Source organism: Etheostoma cragini, chromosome 5 (assembly GCF_013103735.1).
Source record: "Etheostoma cragini isolate CJK2018 chromosome 5, CSU_Ecrag_1.0, whole genome shotgun sequence".
Lineage (NCBI taxonomy): Eukaryota > Metazoa > Chordata > Actinopteri > Perciformes > Percidae > Etheostoma > Etheostoma cragini.
This window is the reverse complement of record NC_048411.1, coordinates 9,071,860-9,094,198: the sequence shown is the minus strand read 5'-3', so window position 1 is coordinate 9,094,198 and position 22,339 is coordinate 9,071,860. Positions and strand designations below refer to the sequence as shown.

At 41.0% G+C, this 22,339-nt stretch overlaps 1 protein-coding gene across 1 annotated transcript in view; it reads right to left on the bottom strand.

The window, feature by feature from the left end:
• Window positions 1-22,339, bottom strand: part of adgrd2 (adhesion G protein-coupled receptor D2) — a 43,382-nt gene that overhangs the window by 3,966 nt on the left and 17,077 nt on the right. Inside the window, exons 8-18 of the mRNA XM_034872236.1 lie at window positions 19,941-20,007; window positions 19,588-19,722; window positions 18,892-19,000; window positions 16,166-16,271; window positions 16,027-16,082; window positions 15,689-15,823; window positions 15,420-15,621; window positions 13,626-13,779; window positions 10,117-10,250; window positions 7,340-7,455; window positions 3,601-3,721 (exon numbers count right to left, since the gene is read on the bottom strand). Of these exons, the coding sequence (XP_034728127.1) occupies window positions 3,601-3,721; window positions 7,340-7,455; window positions 10,117-10,250; window positions 13,626-13,779; window positions 15,420-15,621; window positions 15,689-15,823; window positions 16,027-16,082; window positions 16,166-16,271; window positions 18,892-19,000; window positions 19,588-19,722; window positions 19,941-20,007 (1,335 nt within the window). The remainder of the gene's footprint in view (window positions 1-3,600; window positions 3,722-7,339; window positions 7,456-10,116; window positions 10,251-13,625; window positions 13,780-15,419; window positions 15,622-15,688; window positions 15,824-16,026; window positions 16,083-16,165; window positions 16,272-18,891; window positions 19,001-19,587; window positions 19,723-19,940; window positions 20,008-22,339) is intronic.

The window sequence follows — 22,339 nt, the reverse complement described above, 5'->3', positions numbered from 1 at the left end:
CCAAATATATAATTTATCATGGTGTGTATACCTGTAGCATATCTGCAACTAGTCTCTCCTGATTGAAATGCAGCTCAGTGTAAGTCCTATCAGGAAGACCCAACTTTTAATCAATGCTCTATCTAACTCAGATTCAGCTGTTGGAGGCTTTCACCTGTCTGCTTAACCAATCAGAATCATACACAAAATTGCTAGGGCCAATCACAGAGTTACAACTCTGCTTTAAATAATCGTTTCTCTCTTTGCTATTCAGCTGTTGTTGCCAGCAAGGAGTGCAACCCTCCACCTCTCCTTCCACCTCCAGTCATCTACTCCAGGAGCCCGAGTCTGGAGCCTCCTCCGGTCCTGTCTTCGGGCCCCTTTCTCCCCCCCACCGGTGTCTAGGTTACATCCGGGGGTCTGATGGTTCTCTACCCCTATGTATATACAAAATATTTGTATAGCGATGGAGTCTAATCGCCAAAGACTTTGTATCTTAATTGAGCTGTACAATAAACCTTATTTGGATATCTGCATCAAGAAATTGTTGGTGAGGGTCATGCCTTTTTTCCCAATCATTTTAAAGGGTCATGGAAAAATGTCCTAATAGCAAAGGGAAGGTCAAGTTTTTTTTGACTAAAGACTAAAAAACTAACATAAACAAAAAGTCCCTTATTCATAGCCTTCTGATAAAATAGCTTCTGTTTCCTCCACATTGTTACGTTTTTGTATTGGTAATGCTATTTGACCAGTTAGCGAGCAAGCAAGCTACATTAGCCAGCAGCTAAAACCACAACATCACAAGATAGTTCACGTCAGTCTGGTCCCTTTTTGGATGTTTTCAGCACTGGGGGGAAAGGGGTTTCAATCAAACAATCATGGACGGCCATAATGGTTTTGAAATGACTGCTTTGTTGTTGCTTTGTTTGCTTTGTTTTGTGTTCATGTGCATTGTGTGCTGGTATCAGACCCATAGTGCGATGCAAAGTGTAGTTATTTGTAGGCTGGAGAACTGTCTGTGAGAGCCATATGGAAGCAATCCCAGCCCACTTTTTCAGAATTACAGCCCCTTTAATGAAAAACAACTCATGAAAAGATTTCATTATTTTAACATGAATTATTGGGTATAATCCAAGGGTTATATAATCTCATAAATATGTGAATTTAAATGACAGAAATATAGTAGCTATACTGCAGTGTGTAGACGTGTATTTACATGCACCACACTTTTGTCTTGTAATCAAAAAATATGCGTTAATCAGACAGCCTAAATAAATCAGTGGTGATACAGGTATTTAGTGGACAGAAGGAGAAGATTGAGTGAGATCAGAGACTAAGGCTAGTTTAGTAGATTTAAACCTATTTTTCAGCCCTGTTTTGCCGTCATGGCCCTCACTTTGCTTGCATGGCCCACAAAGACTCTCTCCGTCACACTTTGCTTTTATAGACTGTTGAAGCAGCCCAGTAAAATAACCGTTTTGAAAGAAGAAGAAGAAGAAGATGGGCTGGCTCAGCATTATCCTCCTACTTACATGAGGAAGAACTCCTACTGTAGCGTTATCTGCCCTCAGCTGGACACTGGCAGTAAATCTAAATTAACTAGCAGCTCTCCGGGGGTCACCCAGGGGCTAGCTCGTTTTGATTAATTAAAGACCAAGGGAGAGCACAGAGGGGTGGGTGGGATAAGGATGGACAGGGAGAGAGATGAATACAATGGACTGAAAGTATAAGAATAACAGGGACAGTGTAAAGTATTAGGGTCCAAGTGAGGGAAGAGTGTCTGAGGAGGAAGTAACTGCGGTGTTATCAGGGGAGGAGAACTGGAGGTAGATGTGGTATGACCTGCTGTTTCAAAGGACTCACTGCCTTCTCCCACACACACACAAACACACGTACACTTACAAGCATGCTCACACACGCACACGCACACACATACACACACGCACACACACACGCACACACACACCCAGGAACAAAAACGCACGCTCACACACACGAACATGCGCATGCACCAAGGTTATTATAGTTTTGCATTTTTCATTAGTTTTTATTTTTATTTTGTTTACAATTTTTGTTTTCAAATTCAGTTTAGGTAGATTAGTTTTTTAAGTGGGTTTGCTGGTTTGGTTGAGTTTTAATTTTTTTTAGTGTTGCTTAATCTTTCTTTGTAGTATGGGTAATAACCCATATAACTTATATGTTGGGGGATTCAAAAAGGTTGATAAAAGTATTGTGTTATAAGAACTCAACAAAAACAGTATACAATTTTAGAAATATGTATTCACAATGTATTAAACAATAACACCAGCACATAACATCTAGCCTATATATGGTCATTAATATGTAAACAGTCTACACATGACGCCACAGTAAGTGCAGAATGTGTGATGAAGACACACATCAACAGGTGTTTTTTCAACCTTGGTTCGAGTACAGCGGTAAACTTTTGGAAGTCAGTCAACTCACACAGTTGTGTAGACATCCCAGTATAAATGTACATATTACCCCATGCTTCCTCCTAATTATGGTGTTCCTGCGTATTTACTAACCAGCTATCAGGTGGCCAGTGAATGCCCTCCTGTAGTGTTCTCTGTCCTGCGGTTGTCTTCGTCATGCTACCCGGCCCTGGATCCATACATCCATGCCCTGTATCGGGGTTAGCTTCTGTCTCAGGGAAAGGGTGCTTATTGTTCCCCTTTACCTTGGTAAAGGTCACATAGCATGACAATTTCACTTGAGTTTCATGAGTTTTTTTTTTAACATTGATATGAGTTCCCCCAGCCTGCCTATGGTCCCCCAGTGACTAGAAATGGCAATAGGTGTAAACCATGTCCTGGGTATCCTGCTCTGCCTTTTTTCGAAAATGAAAGCTCGGATCTGAAATATGCTTCTTATGACATTATAAAGCTACAGTCTCACAAATGGCACGTCCTAAGGAAAGCTCATTGTGGGACTGGCTCTTGTGGCTGTAATTCTGCACCAAGGCTGAATTTTGGGAAAGAGACTTCAGATATGGTAATAGCGACCACTAAGGTCTCCAGAAAAGCGACTTCAGATACAGAAGATACGGGACCAGTAAGGCCTATATAAAACCATCCAAAGGGCACCATGTCATGAGACCTTACGTTGAAACCTGAAGTTAAGCTACGTTAGCACGCTTCTCAAATTCAAATTTGTGGGATTTTTCCCTTTAATAAATTGTCCACATATCTTACCCCCTTCCACTGCAAGGCACTTGCTTTTATCTGACAAATTCATTATCAAATAGGTCTCTGCTGCTTTCTTCCAACTTCCAGTTCCGCCATGATGCCAGGCGAAGGGCACGCATAGGGAATCTTGGAATGTATGGATTCCCAGTCAGAAACTATATATGTCTACAGGAAATGTCAACTCTGAAAGATATAACATAATTTTGTCTATGAGAGATTACATGAAGAATCAGATTGATCATGTTGATATGGATTGCGGAGCCTCCGCGCTGGACCTAGCCTAACTGTGTCGGTGTGCTGTTTGCTGCAGAGTATGCACGTTTCCTTTATAGAGTTCTTTTTGATGAAAAAGTCAACTGCCTGCTATTTCAGAAAACCACGCCAGGAAAGTGGTGAAAGTTTGTGTGTTTACCTGGGTGGCATTGAGAGCAATGAAGACGTAGGCGACTACTACCGACAGATGGACCAGCACTCCACACAGCCAGGTCAGCCCCAGCACTGGCAGCAGGATGAGAACTGGACGGGTCACAGCCCTGCAAACACACATAGAAAGATGATTCATCAGTGCTCTGTTACTGCATACATTCTAGTTGTCAAGCCTTTTACAAAAATAGTGTAGACAGAAAAAAATGCCAGCAAAGTGGATTTTCCAAGGTATTTTGATGACATTCTCTTTTAGAATATTTCCTCCTTGAATCCTCATCAAACATCTCTGCACAGCAAAAGATTTTACCGCCTACCACAGTTCTAGCTCTGTTCCTTTCAGTGATCCTGGTGCTTATACAGCCAAAAACCATTTAATGGGGCAAGACAGTAAAGGTTGCCTTTGTTCAAACCACTATTGTTGTCACACTGCTGCACCTGGGTATAGAGATTGAGTTTTCAGGCTGCACTGTGTCTGCAAGGACAAAGCCGGCACTCACTTCCCTCTCTTCCCTTTTATTTGTGAAAGTTGTTTTTCCCACAGATCTTCTGAAAAGCACTGTAGAGCTGGCAGAGACATGGACTTTTAGCGAGGGAATGAGGGTGGCAACGCAGTGGCATTTCCATCAGTCAGAGACAAAATCTGAATGGGAAACTACAGTAGGGAAATGCAGAAGTTCAATCTACATGTGGAAGCTTGAATCTTCTGTGTTGTCTGCACGGCGGTGCACTGTTTAGCATTGTTGCATTGCAGCATAAAGGTTCAAACCATAGACTGTTAAAATAATGGATTCCAGCTTCCAGCTATATGTTGTCAGAAATGCAATCCCCATTATGCATATGGGCAGAAGTCATCTGCACCATTGTGGCATTGGTGGCTAAGTTGATGGAAATGTTGCTTTCATAACTATACAGTAGCTGAATTAGTAGACATGCTTGTACGATCATCCTGTAACCATAGCAACAAACCAACAGACCTGACAGACCTCTGACTGGCAATACATTGAAGCAAAGTGGTTGAAAGACAAAAATATATATTTCTTTTAATGAAGCAGAATGTTTCTTTACTACAAGCTCATTTCAAGCAAGGCACCTTTATTTATATAGCACATTTCAGCAACAATAGATGATTCATCATAGCGTTCAAAGCAGTTTTTAAAGAGACATGCGGTGCATGTAAACTGAACGCTGCTTCTCCATGTTTAGTTCTGACTCTGTGGGCAGAGAGCAGACCTCTTCCCAGACGTGCAAACGTAGTTCGCCCCCTAAACTATTAAGTGCATTCATTAAGCAACAGCAGTATTTTCAATACTCTGAAAGACCGTAAGCCAGCGTAAAGACCTCAGAACTGGAGTGATGTGGCCCACTTTCTTAGGCTACATTTACATTGCTACATTTTGGTGTACAATAAATAGCTTTTGCTACGGTTACACCTCGCATCCCCCCATCGTTTCAGAGCCCCTGAATGGGAGAAATGTGGAAACACTTCTGACCTGTTTTGGTTTGGAATCTGCGGGGTTGTTTTGCAGTCTCAATGGCCGACGACGAAGACCATCGCCAATGCCCGATTGGGACATGACGGTCAGGTACTAACATTATCGTGGCAACTACCAACTGGTGGAGTATACATGCTGCCTCCTATCAATACCCAGTATACAAGGATGTTGATGGTTTGGGCATGTTAGTTTAAGCGGAAATTAGTTCTTCTACTGAAGCTTTTGCCTCAAAACTTGCTTAAAAACCAAAATTTAGCAAAACAAAAATGTAATTTAAATGCCGCCTTAAGCCCTATTCGTATGGGACTAGTATTACTTGGTGACCTCTGGTCATTTCTAATGTTATGGCGGTTGTCTGTGATAGTAATCCCAGCCATGTCTGTAATTTGTTCAAATAACCTACCATATTTGACCATACCCAGAGGTCCTGTGATAATATTAGTCCCCGTGCACCTCTTTTTACCCAACTCCAGAATACAGATATGTCAGTAATTTTGAGTAAAAGCTGGCTTTGCTTATCCCGTGCGAATACGCCATACAAAATTCAGATGTGGGGGGGCTAATTTATTAGTCACACAAGGTCCCCAGATACTTATCCCTTGGGAATAATGCTTTAGTCTTCTTCAGTGTTCAAGTCGACTCGATTTAAAGGCAAAATCTGTCGATATTCTATATTTTCTTGTTTGTCAGCAAATCCAATGAAAAGAATGTATTTACTGACAAGTGAGTGTATCCAAGCCTGATAATTCTTATTCTGTGCCATTAAGTGCTGTTTTCCTCCAAAAACCCTCAATGAGCCACACTGTTGCATGGAGTGACATGCTCAAAATCACAACCACGAACACAAATACTGTAGTTTATTTTGACTCAATCACACATACTGTCCTGCTGCAACAAACACTCACTGGAGCACCAAGTTTCGGTTAATCTGCAGCTGAAAATAGTCCCAAATAGAATTTGCACACCTCTACAAAATGGCAAACAGTGCACTATTTCCGTGACACGGAACGGTTTCAACCACAGCTAAGGTCATAAAGGGTGTAAAATGTGGATCAGTGTTTCCCTAAAAGCCCAAGATGACGTCATTTCATTTTCAGTTAGTCCACAACTCAAAGATGTTCACTTTACTGTCACAGAGGAGTGAAGAATATAGATAATATTCACATTTAACAAGCTGAATCTGAAATGTTTTGATTTTTTTTCATCAAACATAAATCAAGTCAATTAAAGAATTATATTAGTGTGTAGTGGACAACTTATTTGACAGTAATATTACAACTTATTGATTCAGTGATTCATCTTTGCAGCTCTAAATGTAACTTATTGTAACTCAACACTGAGGATCCTACGTCATGTTGTAAAGGGCTTGAAAAGAATGAAACACTGCTAGATGGAAGCTACAGGACAAAAGCAGTCATAAAATAACACAATTAATGGCTTAATGTAGCAGACAGGAGATGAATCGCGCACACAAATACACACATACATGCGTTCATGGGTGTCGATTTCAGGGAAGATGCAGGGGATATGCCCCCCCCCCAATATTTAGAAGAGGTAGATTGCTCTCCCTTACAAAAAAATATGAAAGACAAACCACTCCCCAAAAAAAGGTAAAAATAACCATTCAGGGGGCTCAAACCATGCTTATATCCTTTTTGGGGCTGTTTCTCAGGGTTGATTTCTATCTCTCTTAACTTTATTGCAGTATTGAAGGAATGACAAAACTAAAAATGAATATTGGAATCCCCAAATTTCAATTGCAACAGCTACCCAACAAATTGATACCCGTACAGTTAATTTTTGGATCCAACCCTTCTTACCAGTAAATGTTTTCCAATGATTTCAGAAACAGGATATGAAGTGATTAACGCTCCAAAGGTTTTTGGGAAGGAGGACCCCGCAGACCCCCCGGTTAAAAATGTCTCCCTCCCACTGTTAGAACTAAACCTATGCTCTCGCATGCAGTTGTGTTGGGACCAGGTGTTAAGCTGATAAGCCCTTCCAACTCCCACAGCAGACTCCCGACCTAAACTCCCAAACACACACTGTCTCTATTGACTGTGGCTGGCTCGGCCCAAAAAGGAAACAGCAAGTATGTCTGTCTGTGGGAGAGGGAGAGAGTGTGGGAGAGAGTGTGGGCGTCCGGTAGAAAAAAAAACTCTTGAAAGGGAGTGCACAAAAAGCAGGAGGAGATGGGGGGCTGAGAGAGGTAGAGAAGCCATTGTATCTTACCAGGTGAGGTCAAAGGTCTGCATCTTCGCTGCCGAGCTTGGACTGAGCATCTTAGTGCGGCGGCGAGCGCTGGAGACAGTCACCATGACAACCCTGAACAGCACAACAGCGTTGACCTGGGGGGGTGGGGGAAGACAACAGCATCAACATGGCCTCCAGCAATCATGAGACAAGCCGCTGCACATCCACTTGGCCTCAGGCGCACATGTAGAGGAGGACACGTTTACCCTCCTCCTCAGGCCGCATGGAAAATCACACTAACACTACTCAGCTGATGCCCTTCATTTCATTTTACCTCTCCTCCTCATCTATCTGCTATGGGAAAAAAAGAATATACAGAAAGTTTATGGAAGCTCAGGCTTCATGTGGATGATAGAATCTTGTACTTTACTTGAGTGTTTTCTTTTCATGCCACTTTCTACTTCTACTCGGCTGCATTTCAGAGAGAAATATTGAACTTTTGACTCCACTACATTCATCCGGCAGCTTTAGTTACTAGGTACTTTACACATAAGATTATTGCACACCAAATACATGTAGTTTATAAAATACAAGGTTTTGTTATACAGTGAGGAAAATAAGTATTTGAACACCCTGCTGTTTGCAAGTCATCGTAGGTGCAAGTCCACTGTGACAGACATAATCTAAAAAAAAAATCCAGAAATCACAATGTATGATTTTTTAACTATTTATTTGTATGATACAGCTGCAAATTAGTATTTGAACATCTGTCTATCACCTAGAATTTGGTCAAAAAAAGGTCCACTGTTGGAGCAATCATTAGAAAATGGAAGAAGCTAAACATGACTGTCAGTCCCCCTCAGACTGGGGCTACATGCAAGATCTCACCTCGTGGGGTCTCAATGATCCTAATAAAAGTTAAGAAATCAGCCCAGAACTGCATTGGAGGAGCTGGTCAATGACCTAAAAAGAGCTGGGACAACCGTTTCCAAGGTTTCTGTTGGTATTACACTAAGACTGACCTGACTGATCTAGAGAAGATCTGTGTGGAGGAGTGGGCCAAAATCCCTTCTGCAGTGTGTGCAAACCTGGTGAAAAACTACAGGAAACGTTTGACCTCTGTAATTGCAAACAAAGGCTACTTTACCAAATATTAACATTTATTTTCTCAGGTGTTCAAATACTTATTTGCAACTGTGTCATACAAAAAAATATTTAAAAAATCATACATTGTGATTTCTGGATTTTTTTTTCATTATGTCACTCACAGTGGACATGCACCTATGATGACAATTTCAGAACCCTCCATGATTTCTAAGTGGGAGAACCTGCAAAATAGCAGGGTGTTCAAATACTTATTTTCCTCACTTTAACTATTATAACAACTGGTATATTTTCAAATGTTTCTTCTTTTATTTTATTCTATTATTATTTTATGTATATTGTATGTATATATACAGTATATTGTATCCTAGTATTTCATTATGTTTATAGTCTGTGCTGTGACTGGTTTTGCTGCTGTAAAACTATAATTTCTCATCTTGTTGGCTCAATAAATAAATATCTATCTATCTATCTATCTATCTATCTATCTATCTATCTATCTATCTATCTATCTATCTATCTATATATATATATATCTATATCTATCTATCATCTAAACTAGCCAACAATATAACAGCCTACAAGTCCAGCTGAAATGATTAGACATTCAACACACTACTGTTTGGATCATTTCCAGTTCCTAAAATGGGAGGATTTGTCTTTACTTTTCATCTTCCTGATGATACTTTATTGAAGTAACATTTTAAATGAATGGCTTGTTATTGTTTTACAGTGTGCTATTTGTGCTTTTACTTAAGTAAAGAATCTGAATACGTCTTCCACCACTAGGTGCAGACAGTGGTTAGCACTGTTGCCTTAAAGCAAAATATTAAATGCATTTACAGAGATAAACCCTTCTGTTTAAAAAGTATAATTCTTTTAGTTAAAATGGCCATCACCAAGCCCGATAGACTCCATTTAAATAAACACTATTTGTAGAGTGTATGGAGCCATTATTTTTTTTAATGTGAACGGGTGACTTGAAGGGTTTATTTTAACAAAACCAGAGGGGTGATTGTTGGAACAGGGGACAGACGAAGCAAGACAGGTTTTGACAGTGTTGACTCTAAATGACCCGTGTTCTAGATGACTGATTTGAAGGCTGTTTCATCTTGAACAACAAAGGATCTTACTCTCCAACAAACATATGGTTTCTCTGTAGGGATCATTTCCATCATGATGTCACACACTTAGACTAACAATCTGAGCATGTAAGTACAAAATTGAATATGAGCAATTGCCCAATAACTTAATTAATACAAATAATAAAAATTGTTGTTCCAGTCAGTCCCACAAAATCATAGAAAAATAGGATCCAGGTTGGAAAAAAAACTTTAACACAAAGTGTAGCCTGTCCCTGTATAAATGTAGGGTTGATTTAATAAATTATTACGGTCTCTTTTTCTCCTTCGTCCTTCACACGTGTAAATGAACTAATTTTAAAATATTTTATTAGACATTTCAAACACAATGATACTCGTAAGACAAAACAATTATTAAGATTTAAAGAGTATGATCTTTTCAAAGGCTAAAAGTTGTTTTAAAAAGGTCCACAAATGAGCATGACCACAACACCCAAAACTACAAAAATAAATGTGGGGAAGAAAGACACACACACACACACACACATACACACACACACACACACAGTGATATTACATACCGCCAATACACACACTTGCACACGCCCGCACAGTGCAGTGATTACATACCGCTAAGACAAATATAACAGGTCCCACAAAGGCCCAGATGGTGTCAGTCTTCACATTGAGCCAGCAGTGATCATCTGCCTTGTACTCATCCACTGATACTGCCATTGTTACACCAACTATTAGAACAGGTAGTCCTGGAAAACCAAAAGATAAAAGAAAATGAACAGTGGCAATGTTGTGACAACAAAATAATCAGAATGTTTCAATTGAGTCTGTTCTGTTCTCTTGTATTTAGTCTGAAGAGGAACATTGGGCACATCTGCATTGGGAGAGCTGAGAGGGACACCTCAATATTGAGTGTCTGTGGTGCTTATTCACACACAGTGGGAACATGAACAGTAACAGCTGCAGGTTGTTTAAAAAGAAACTGGGTTAAGGGTTGAACATCACATCACATCCGGCCCACCACATAATGTTTCTTTAAATAGTGATATAAGTTAACATCAAGAAATCATCAGTGGAGAGGACAAACAATCCAAAAGTCTAAGAGCCCCACCAGCAGCTCCTATAGGCTACAATAACCCATTCTCACTCCAAATGCACAAAAACGGATGTTTGGGCAGTGGCGGTCCGCGCCCAATTTCACTCTTTTAGGCCGGATGTCCGTCACCTTCCGCTTTAAAGAAATGCCAATAAACCAGAGCATGTTTTTCTCCCATAAAGGAATACTGTGTGGACTAGCCAGACACTCCTTCAGTGTGTCTCCTGTGGAGTGTCTCCTGTGGAGAAAAGATCTGGCAAGGCGAGACTCATTTTACCAACAACCCAATCACTAGGAGCACACTCTCATACACAGTGAATATTAAAAGAACAGCTGGTTTCTGGGGCAGTAAACCACTTCAGCGGGTGGACGATTCTTATGCATACTTTGAAAAAGAATCTTGCCGGGGCCACTAATTGGAATTGGATTGAAGTACAATGGCACATGTCCATACACGCGTTGTTTCAACGGAAGGGATTGCCCCATTTCCCAGCATTGAACACTGTTGGGCTTCTCTTCACTGACCCATGACACGCAAAGAAAACTCCAATCTCCTACAACCGCCATTGCTACTGATTGGACGAACACGTCACGTGGGTCTCTCTACTCCCGGATATCAAAACCGGCCCTCTAAACATTTTTAGTGAGAAATAGACGATGCAGTTGCTGAATATGTCTTCATGTCAGATCAACAATGTCAAAAAGTTAAACAGCGAGAGCATCCGGTCAATTTAATGAAATATGACCATTCCCTTTAATATTGTGAATCGTATCATAATCGCAATATCAGTTAAAATAGTCCTCATATCGTGCAGCACTAATAAAAAATATAGCATTTCATGTGAAAGTGTCTTGTTCTTTTTCTTGGTTTCAGTTCCCAGAAGGAATCAAATAAAAGGGAGACCCAGCTCATCCACTGTGTCCCCACATGAACTCTCTCTATCATCTGTCTGAGAGAGAGAGGGCAGAAACATCCATTCCTCCAGCTAGTGCGCAACCAGGCCAAAGGCCTAGCTTTTGTTTCAACATTGGAGGGGACGCTTTATAACCGGGGGTCCCCCCCAGAAAATTTGTTCGGCCCTGTGGCAAGTGTCTTTATTTTTTGGTGAGGGGCCAGTTCCACACTGATGGGAGCATTAATGTAGAGCCATAGAGTTTCTGTGACAACATGGATGGAATTAAGAATCTAAAAAAGCCATAAGACCCTACATTAAGTCAGTGCTAAACGCTAACTGGAGATAAAATTTGACTACGGGTTAGTATCCAACCGAGCCCACTGAAACTACACCTTGGATGTCGCGGCACGGGGTTCGTGCACCTTCAAATCTTTGTAGCTGCGTGCTAACTGTGCGTGCTGTGCTTTCAGTTCAATCCGGTCGGCTGGAAAAGATCAGGATTGCCTGTACAAAAATCTGTATGATTCTTTATGTACAGACCACAGAGTCAAACATCCGTATGGCTCTTCATGTGTAGACCACAGAGTCAAACATCTGTGTGATTCTTCAGAGAGACACAACACTGGGAAAAGAAAAAACATTTTGGGGAAGGCAAAAAATGCAAAAATGCAAAAAATAAATGGCTTCATGGAAATAGTGAAAAAGCATCTTGTTGTTACATAACAACCCTGTCTATGTTGCACAGACATTTTATTTGCAGTTTGTGTCTGCCGTTTTAGCTTAGTGGAAGCTTGTAAACATAGCTGCAGCTACTCCGTGTTGATTACACCGATTCAGATCTTTTTTCTTTCTATTGACTGTATTATGTACTATAGTGATCAAGATTAGTGAAAAAAATTCTCCTTCAAATACATTATTCTTCCCCTGTATTGTTCAAAACTTTCTGCATATTCAAAACATCAACGTGTTTAGGGATGTTTTTTTAGGAATCATATACATCCCAACAACAAATCTGTTGTGATCCTTTAACCCCCCAATACAGCAAAGTGTACCCATTTCTTTTTTTCTGTGCATCCTTTGAGCCCCCTTTTTACCTTTTAGATTTCGCCCTGCAGCTCAGTCTGGAAACCTGCACGTTAAATTCTCCTGCTTCAGTTCACAATTTTGCGGTAAATCAATCACAAACTGGCTTATCTACTGTCGGGTTTTTAGAGAGAAGCGACCAAGCAGCTTCTAGTTTACATTCAACCTAACGCGAACGCCACCGAAGCTCAGCGAACTGTTGATGTTGCTGTCACTTCTACGTCACCCGGATCGTTGGTCTGATTGAAGGTTGAAGGACTTCCAATTGCGTAGAAATTTGAACTATACCCGTTGGTCCCACCTCTTGTGCAAAGAAAATTCTGAGCAGACTCCCCAGACCAACGCTCAATCTCAAATCTATTGGATAAGTCTTGGTCTGGCGATAGGCAGATTACATCTTTTGAGGAGTGGGTTGTCTTTCATTTTTTTAAGGAGGAAAAATCTACCTTTTCTAAATATTTTACGTATTCCATGCCACCCCCCTGAAATCTGCATCTAGGAACCAGGATAAAGTGAAATCCACTCCCAGAGCCTTTTACAAGTCAGGTAATCAAGGATGGCCAAAACACAAATAAACTGTACATGTGAGCACTTGTCCTGGATCTCAGACTTAAACTCTCACTGGGAGATACGTATTATTACGATCTCCACCGATCGGACAAAGGCGCCATGGTCACCATGGTGCCTTTGTCCAAAGATGTTTAACCTTTATTCCAAATAGTTCATTCCCACTGCAGATATCCTGTCTTTCATGAAATGTGTTTTGCACAATCCTCATATTGGTCATGTGTAAAATTGGTGGATTGTAATTTGTTATGTATGTAAAATACACTCAGCACTTAATCAATTTTCATTATTTTATTTTTTGTCTCTCTCTATCTTCTCTATTCAGATCTTTTTTTAAATATTTTTCTGGGGCGGAAGGACTGGCGATTCAACAATGTATACCTAAATGGGAGAAAAATGTCCTCTGGTTTATTGGCATTTCTTTAAACCAATTACATTCGTCCTTTGCAGCGCTAAGTCACTGAAGGGAGATGAGAGTTTACCCCAGCCAATGATGTAGTAGAGCTTCATCCTTCGGTCCTCGCTGATGTTGACGGACACAACTTTGCTCCATAGCAGCAGGCCCTCCACCAGCATCCAGGAGAAGGAGGCCATGAAGAAGAGATGGAGTAGTGCAGTCACCACAAAGCACGCTGCCTACAAGATTAAGCACATACAGTACAAAGGTGTTTTGTGGACTGGGGCTTAAGCTGTGCATTATGGGAAGAAAGTCAAATATCACAGTATTTTTGACAAAATACAGTGATGTTGATATTGTGGCGATATTGGAGGGTTGACTCTAGGTGCTTTTACCTGGACTAATGTGAAAGTAGGACCGACTCTGAGATTTTGTCTGAACCAGGGTACGGGCAGGGGACAAAAAGCGCCATTTAAGAAGAGTACATTTACATTCATTATAGAAGCTAAGATTGTTAGTGGAGATAAACAGCTCCGTTGGGTCACGCAGGGCCGCGGTGTGGCGTTCTCGTCGGCAATTTAACTCTGTGGACGAACAAATCGAGCATTTACAGTTTAACAAGCTACAATATTGAACACAACATCTCAACAGTGTCTCAACAGCAAAACTGAGATTTATTCATCTGGACTTGGCAATCCAATCCGATTAATGAATCATGTGTACAGCAATGCGTATTAAAAATCACATTAATGTCATAACACAAATTGCAGAGGAGCAACTTCAATCGACTTTCGAAAAGAAAAACGTTGTTTCCTTCTTCTTCACATATGAAAACACCGGTGTGTGTTTTACGTTGAATCCACTGTGCTTCCACCACCTAAATTAAATCTACTTTGTTTCCAAAATGGAAGTTTTAGCAAACGTTTGGGCGCCGACCTGTTTCAACTAGAGTCAAGGGGGACAGCAGAGGTTTCTGTTTGTCAGCAACTTTTATATTTTCACAGCCGAAGTTGGCTCCCATGTTTAGGGACCACGAACCAAAGCGAGGTCAGAGTTCTCGGACCTGGGGCCATTTTGTGAAATGACACCAATATGTGACTTGCTGGCTGCTGCGGTCTGAGGAGCCATGTGCTTTGCTTTGTTCCAGAGGTGGATCAGGCTTGCAATTTTACAAGTAGGCCAAACATCTCTTTGTCTGTAAAGTCCCATTTCCCTTTGAGATCTCTGTTTAATATCAGGTTTAATATCTCACTTTACTCAGCCCCAACAATGCCCTGTAATGGCCTGATAAGCCATTTACTACAACTACTATTTCTAGTCATAGTTCCATTATCTTTGTTGTGACTATAATGCCACAGTTCATCACACCCCCAACCGGCCCCATCAGACACCACTTACCAAGAGTCTGGGTCTGTCCGAGGTTTCTCCCTAAAAGTAGTTTTTCCTCGCCACTGTTGCACTAAATGCTTGGGGGAATTATTGGAATTGTTGGGTCTTTGTAAAGAGAAATTGATTTGAAGTGAACAGTGAACACAATTTAAACCTTGTAGGATAGATCCTAGAAGACTCCCTTAAAAGTCACACCGGGGTTAGGGGGGAGCTTTGTTAACTTTGTGAAACAACGTCTACCACAACTTCATAATTAATGGTGTCTTGTTGCAAATTCAGCAACTGTGATTCGCTGCCTGGAGTTTTTTCTTTCTTTGAGTAAAGAACATTTTGTCTCTCCCAGCCTTTATAACTGCAAATAAAGTCAGCTGCTCAGATGCGGCACAGAACATGCCGTTATTGTTTTGAGAAGAATGTAGAAAAATATACATATATATATATTTTTTATTATTTCATAAACACATCAAATGCGTCATGAGTGGACTCTCACCTCATTGGCAGACGCCAAATCACTGCACATCAACAGCAACTCAGCTAGGCCCAAAGCCACAATCAGGTTCTTATGGACGGTGGTACGGTCAGATTTAGGGACACTGCACACACACACAACACACACACACACACACACACACACACACACACACACACACACACACACACACACACACACACACACACACACAAAGGATGAGCTGTAAATAGCAGCATATACTGTAGATGAAAGTCTACGCAAAATACACAATGACAATTGGAGAGAGCTATGTTACCTGGGCTTCATAAACCTGCAACAGCAATGCAAAATTGGTGGTGTGGTTGCAGTAGCACACAGTGTATCCATATTCTTTGGAGACTACATCACAGCCTTTGGTATTCCACCACCCACCGGCCTCGGGACTAGTTAGACACAAACAGCACATTCTTGCATTTCTACATTCACACAGGCATGCCAAAAATGACAATGTTCCCCTGTCTAAAGGTTTTTTGAAGACATTTTTCCCATTCTTTTGATGAAACAGGTTAGATAACTTTAGTATTACGGTGAAATGTGAGGCCTCGAAATTGCCCACACTTTTTTCAAAATGTTCATTGGTACTTACTTGAGATCAAAGTCCCAGAAGGCACACACTGGATCATACACAGTACCAGTGGGACTCTGTAATAAGTATCGAAAAGTGTATAAGGAATATGATATTTAATTAAGAAAAGAATGGTGGCCATTAGGGATATTTAGCTAACCTGTACTCTGTGCTGGAGCTGGAAGCGAACTGCTGTGCTAACCGGCTGGTCGTCTCCCAGCACTGTGGTGGAAATGACAGAAGATCCCAGGACGGTGCCCAAATACCTGGTTATGGACACAAATTCACACATTAAAACAAAGAACACAAAGAGCAAGCTAAGTCCCTAAATGGATGAATATTAAGAATATGTTTTACAGAAACATGAAGAAAGAAAAAAATATATAATTTAAATTTGTCTTTGCAAGTTAATTTGTAAGAACTTTGAAGCAATCGCTAAGCGTTGGACGGATCCATGGTGCCGCGGCAAAATGGCCTCGGGAAGGAACTTGTTTTGGTGGAACATGTGTATGTTCAAAAGTTGTTTTAGAAGTAGGAGAGAAAACTCAGATTGGACAGATATTCTAGCTAGCTGTCTGGATTTACCCTGCAGAGATCTGAGGAGCAGTCAACCATAGTCCTTATGAATCCACCCAAGTTTGAAATTCCACACACAAAGAAAGGGGACAATAAAAAGGACATCAGGCGGAATTTCTGTCATCACTGGAACAATCCTGGAAAGTACCCGTTTCTTAACACAATGATTCCGGTTAGTCATTTGGTTATGTAATGGTAATGATGTTCCCTTATATCGTAATAAATTTCATATGTACATGTTATTTTAAATTGTTATATTAAAGTTGAACCTCGGGTTGAAGAGGAACAATGCTGGTCGTGGAACAACGGATCAGATCTGTATGACCAAAGCTAGAGGGGTGTCCGGGTTCTCGGCAGTAAGTCAGACTTGTTCCAGGTGAGGGTTGGCCTCCGCCAGGGCTGCGCTTTGTCACCAATCCTGTTTGTAGTATTTATGGACAAGATATCGAGGTGTAGTCAGGTGGGCGAAGGGCTGCAGTTTGGTGTCCTGGGGATCTCATCGCTGCTTTCTTGCAGATGATTTGGTCCTGATGGCATCAGCGGCCTGTGACCTTGAGCACTCACTGGATTGGTTCGCAGCCAAGTGTGAAGCGGCTGGAATGAGTATCAGCACCTATAAAACTGAGGCCATGGTTCTCAGCAGGAAACCAGTTGAGTGACTTGTCTTGGTAGGGAATCCTTACCCCAAGTGAAGGAGTTGAAATACCTTGGGGTCTTCTTCGCGAGTGAGGGGACAATGGAGAAGGAGATTGGTTGGAAAATCGGAGCAGCGGGTGCTGTATTAAAAAAACTTTCAAATTAAAATGAGTAAAATTATAATGGTGTGAGTCTGTACCAAACCACTTTCTTTAGCCTGTAGGATACACTTGTTGGCTGAGACCTATGCTTTGACACATGATTTGCCTTTAACAAATATTGCACCAAACTTGCAATTTAGATATTGCATTAGTCCATATTGCAATTTCAATAAAATCACGATTAATTGTGCAACCCTACTTTTAACATTGCATTACAAGGTGGTAGCAATTCATGTTAAAATTATGTGCCAGCACCAAGGAAACTTTAAAGTCAATGAGGATCCTTTGTCGTGGTGGACAAAAGTATACTACTGTATGTCTGGTTCAAAACAGCCCCTTCTCAACATCAGATGAGTGGTATAAAGAGCAATAAAGTCTGTGTTGGTAGCGGGGGTGGAGGACAGTTATACTCAGTCAATGTAGTACAACTTTTTTTCTGCCACATGGCATCATTTTGTCATTGATTACATCGTACTTTGCAACACAGTAATACAACAGACCTTGTGCATCGATACTGATTGATTTCAATATCAATGGATCAACACCAACGATTCTTTTGTACCTTAAAATAATGTTTCCAAAATCGTTTCAGTGGTTCATTAACTCGTTAGAATGAGACATAGTGATGGTAATGGTAACAGAAATGGACAATTCCGCTCCAACGTATTTAGTATGATTGTTTTGACCCTGGTTCACAACTCTGGTCTAACCCACGAATTGATCAGCAACGTTGACCATATAGAAAGACGACTTATGTAATGGTAATTTCGCTGGCTAACTTACCCAGGTCTGTCTGCCTCAGTCTTTCGGTGCTGCAAGGCTTCAGTTGGGATGAGAGCTGACAACAGCCCCGTGGACACAACCACAGTCAGCCCCCAGGTAACTAGCACCCATCCACTATCATTACAGCCTCGGCCCGGGGACACATCCACAGTCAGCCCCCAGTCAGCCCCCAGGTAACTAGCATCCATCCGCTATCATTACAGCCCCGGCCCGGGGACACATCCGCAGTCAGCCCCCAGGTAACTGGCATCCATCCGCTATCATTACAGCCCTGGCCCGGGGACACATCCGCCGTCAGCCCCCAGGTAACTGGCATCCATCCGCTATCATTACAGCCCCGGCCCGGGGACACATCCACAGTCAGCCCCCAGCCAGCTAGCAGCCATGCGCTATCATTACAGCCTGGGCATCCAAGTCAGAACAGCAGCCACTCATAACGTGACACCTCCGTTAGCATTACAGAGTGGACATGCAATTTTATCACATTACATGACCCCTACACATGCAGTAATGCAGTCATAAGAGGTCATAGTGATTTTATTACTATTTCTTTCAGATCAGTTTGGAAAAAAGTTAATGCCTAATCAATATTTTGGTGGACAAACCACTTTTGGGAATAGTCATTTGAAGGCTGTAGTGCATTATATGGTGTACAAAACATGCACATGTGTGGTGAGAAAAGTACATGAAAATGAAACAAAGAGCATTTTTTTCAATGCATGTAGGTTACCTCTGGCTGCCATCAGTGACAGTAGGGACCATGGTGATGTTCTGCTCCGGATTGATGGGAGGCCGTAAAGAGCCGTACCACGTGTTGACCAACGTGAGCTTATGGAAGCCTGCACATTCACACAACAGCAAGATAATGCATTTCTTCAGCTTGTAACAGACTGCCCAAAAAACTGAAAAAAAAATTCTAGATAAATGGTTACCTCAAAATCCAACAATGGAAGACCTTACATGCATTACATACATACTGTACATTCACAAGTTTGTTGTTGACCTGTAAAAGTTAGGTTAATAAAATGTCTTCTCTCATTACTGACACTCATCCTTGTAATAGATGAGTCTGTTTATGGGAGTTGCTCAGTCTGAAGGGAGTTGGATTGGGAACCGGAGGGTACTTTTGGAGGGTACCAAAATGTGGACAGGTGGAGAGGTGCCAGTTTACATAACTGTCTTTCTCCTTGAGTGAAGCACCATTGCTAGGCCCTCCTGCACAACCTTGCGGAGAAGGGTTGGGCTGGTCTACACTGAAAAACATGTTCTAGTTTTATAGTATTTCTTTAAACCAATTACAATTATCTTAGGCGTTGCTAAGCAACGGACGGCGCAACAATTTCCCTTGTGGGATTTAGGGGATTAATAAAGTATATATTAGTATTAGTGCAAGTGGATGATTGATAATTGAATGGCATTACCCTACCATTGTTATGGAGATCTTGTATCTTCTGATGTGGGACTGAAATACAGTCTAGGTTGGTGTGTTTCCCTGTCTCAGGCCCACAGAAACTTGAGCCTCGGGATCCTTCCTGCAGCATCTGTTGCTGCATCTCCAGTTCTGTAAAAGACAAGACAAAAAAGAGCAAAGAGTTACTGTTCAATTTCTTTGCATTAAGAGCCTTGATTAAGTGTATACTGTCTTAAGTCACATCATTAAAGACAGACATTTTTAGGTTCATAACTACATTTTGGTTTTCTACATCCCTACCTTGCACGACAGCTGTATCATTGCGATATCACGAGATAATGCGAGAATCACAGGAACACAAAGGATACCTGGCTTTAAATAATATGTTTGTGTCTGAACTACCAGCTTACAGAACCAGTGAGGTGCTACTGGCAGCTACAGGTGTTCAACAAAAATATGGCACGCCTTAGCTCTCAGGCTACCTTGCACAAGCAATGAAAAGTGAGTTTTTCATACCTTGCAATACAGCTGGATTCTCGTCATATCACGAGATCTTGCAAGAATCATAGGTTCATGTGACACGAAAATCTAATGAGGCAAGATAGACTTTCATGTCACATGAACCAGTGAAGAACTGTTGGTGTGCCCCGCCTCTGTGACTGACCAATGATCATTGTTTTGCACAAGTTCTTATATATTTTGCGGCTTATTCCTGAACTCATTACAAAAGTCTCTTTTTGTTGAATTAGACAAAACAACGTCTAAATTCCTGTGGGGAAATAAACCTGTTCATCCCCAGAAGTCAATCCTGCAACTCCCCAAACGAACAAGTTGTCTAGCCCTACACTGGGCCACCAACATTGAAAAACCTAATGGATGGGCAGCAGTTCTGACAATGGTTGGAGTTCTTTGGAAAATGCAGCCTCACAAATGTTGTTACACACCACACATTTACTTTCTCTCCCTTCAACATTTGTTAACACTAATCCAGTTGTGACTAACTCTCTCAAAAGATGGATCCAATTTAGAAAAGACTCTTGGCCTGCAGAGACCTTCTAATCTTCCAGTAGTCAGTGCAGCTTTTTTAAACCTCCAAGTACAGACTCAGTGTTCTGAATTTGGTTCAAAAATGGCATATAACCTACATAATAAAAGATTTGTTTAAAGACAGGATTTGCTCATCTTTTACTGAGCTTTGATCAAAATATGACTTACCTAACTCGCCTCTTTCTTTTTTTCTAAATGAAAGATTTTGCCAAAAGAAGAAAAAGTTTTCAAACTACCTCAATGGAAAGGCAGCTCTGTATATAATATTAAACTCTAGAAAGTTAGATTTTCACTTAAACTGCTCAACATTTCCCCCGCAGCCAGACACACAAACACACCCACACACACACATACACACATACACACACTTTCTTTGTTGATGGTAAAGAAAAAAAACATTATCTTCCCATTCCGTGATTCATGACTTGAGTGAGGGTGGGATGAGAGTTCAGAGATGCTCTGTTTTGTTTTGTACGTTGAAAGATGAAAACATAAATGAAAAGATTTGAGCAAAAATAATTGCATCAGATCATATTTCCATATGTTTCCACTATATTTTTTTCCTCATGTCATTGTTTCTGTGCTTCTTACCAGATGTTTTTTGTAACTACAACACTATGACAACAACAATAATGGTTTGAATTGTGATCAAGATTGATTTATCTGAGCTGAAACAGTGTTGCCATGGCAACTTTAGCATAGTTCTGCTGGGTTTTAAGAAGCCAGTACTTTATTTTATCCCAGAAATCTACCTTGTTTTTTCTTACAATGTCCTTAAGTGCATTCCGAGGTAAGGAAAATTGGACACCTTAAAAGTAAATTTTGGTTTTAGAAGATCCGTGAACAAATCCTCCCAATACAGGTAGCTAGTGGTGTGTTATGTTGGATTTCATTTTGAAGTTTTTTCTCAAATTCTGCCTCCCTCATTGAATGAAAGTGGTCGTGGACAACTTGCAACAACAACAAAATATGAACTCTTTTGAGTACTTTTTAAAATCCCGTTTGTGTTCCCCCCACTTTCAAATCTGTCTAATATTATATTATTTCTTGGTTGGAAGGTTCTTTCTGATAGAATTTATCATTTTGTCAACAGAGTCCCTACACGTATGTAGAGATGCAGGAAATGGGATTCAAATAGACACACACACACACAAACACACAAACACAAACACAATTCTTGAATCAGAGTTACACCCTTAAAAGTGAGTGTAAGTATAATCCAGTCCAGTACAACAAAATCTACAACTACGGGCTCACCTTGGAAAGGAATTAATACACTCAGAACTCAAAATGTTTTGTATACAGTTTATCTGTATCTGTGGCACTACGAGCAGAGCTCTGGCATCGCACACAAGCACTGATTATTGCACAGGTGTGCCTTACGCTGCCCACAATAAAAGGCCACTCGAAATTGTGCAGCGTTACTGTATTGTGGGGGTCTGGGGGATGGTCCAAAAACAGTATCTGGTGTTGGGGTTAGGGTTAACGCAATGATCATGCTGTCTAATCAGCATTTTGATATGCAACAACTGTGAGGTGGATGGATTACATCGGCAAAGGAGAAGTGCTCACTACCACAGATTTAGACATATTTATGAACAATATTTGAGAGAAATAAGCTTTTTGTGTAAACAGAAAAAGTCTTAGTTATATTTCGTATAGGCTTCGCCCTCTAAGGGCTACGCTATTGGGTTTATCCCTTCGCGCATGCGCAGTCGTG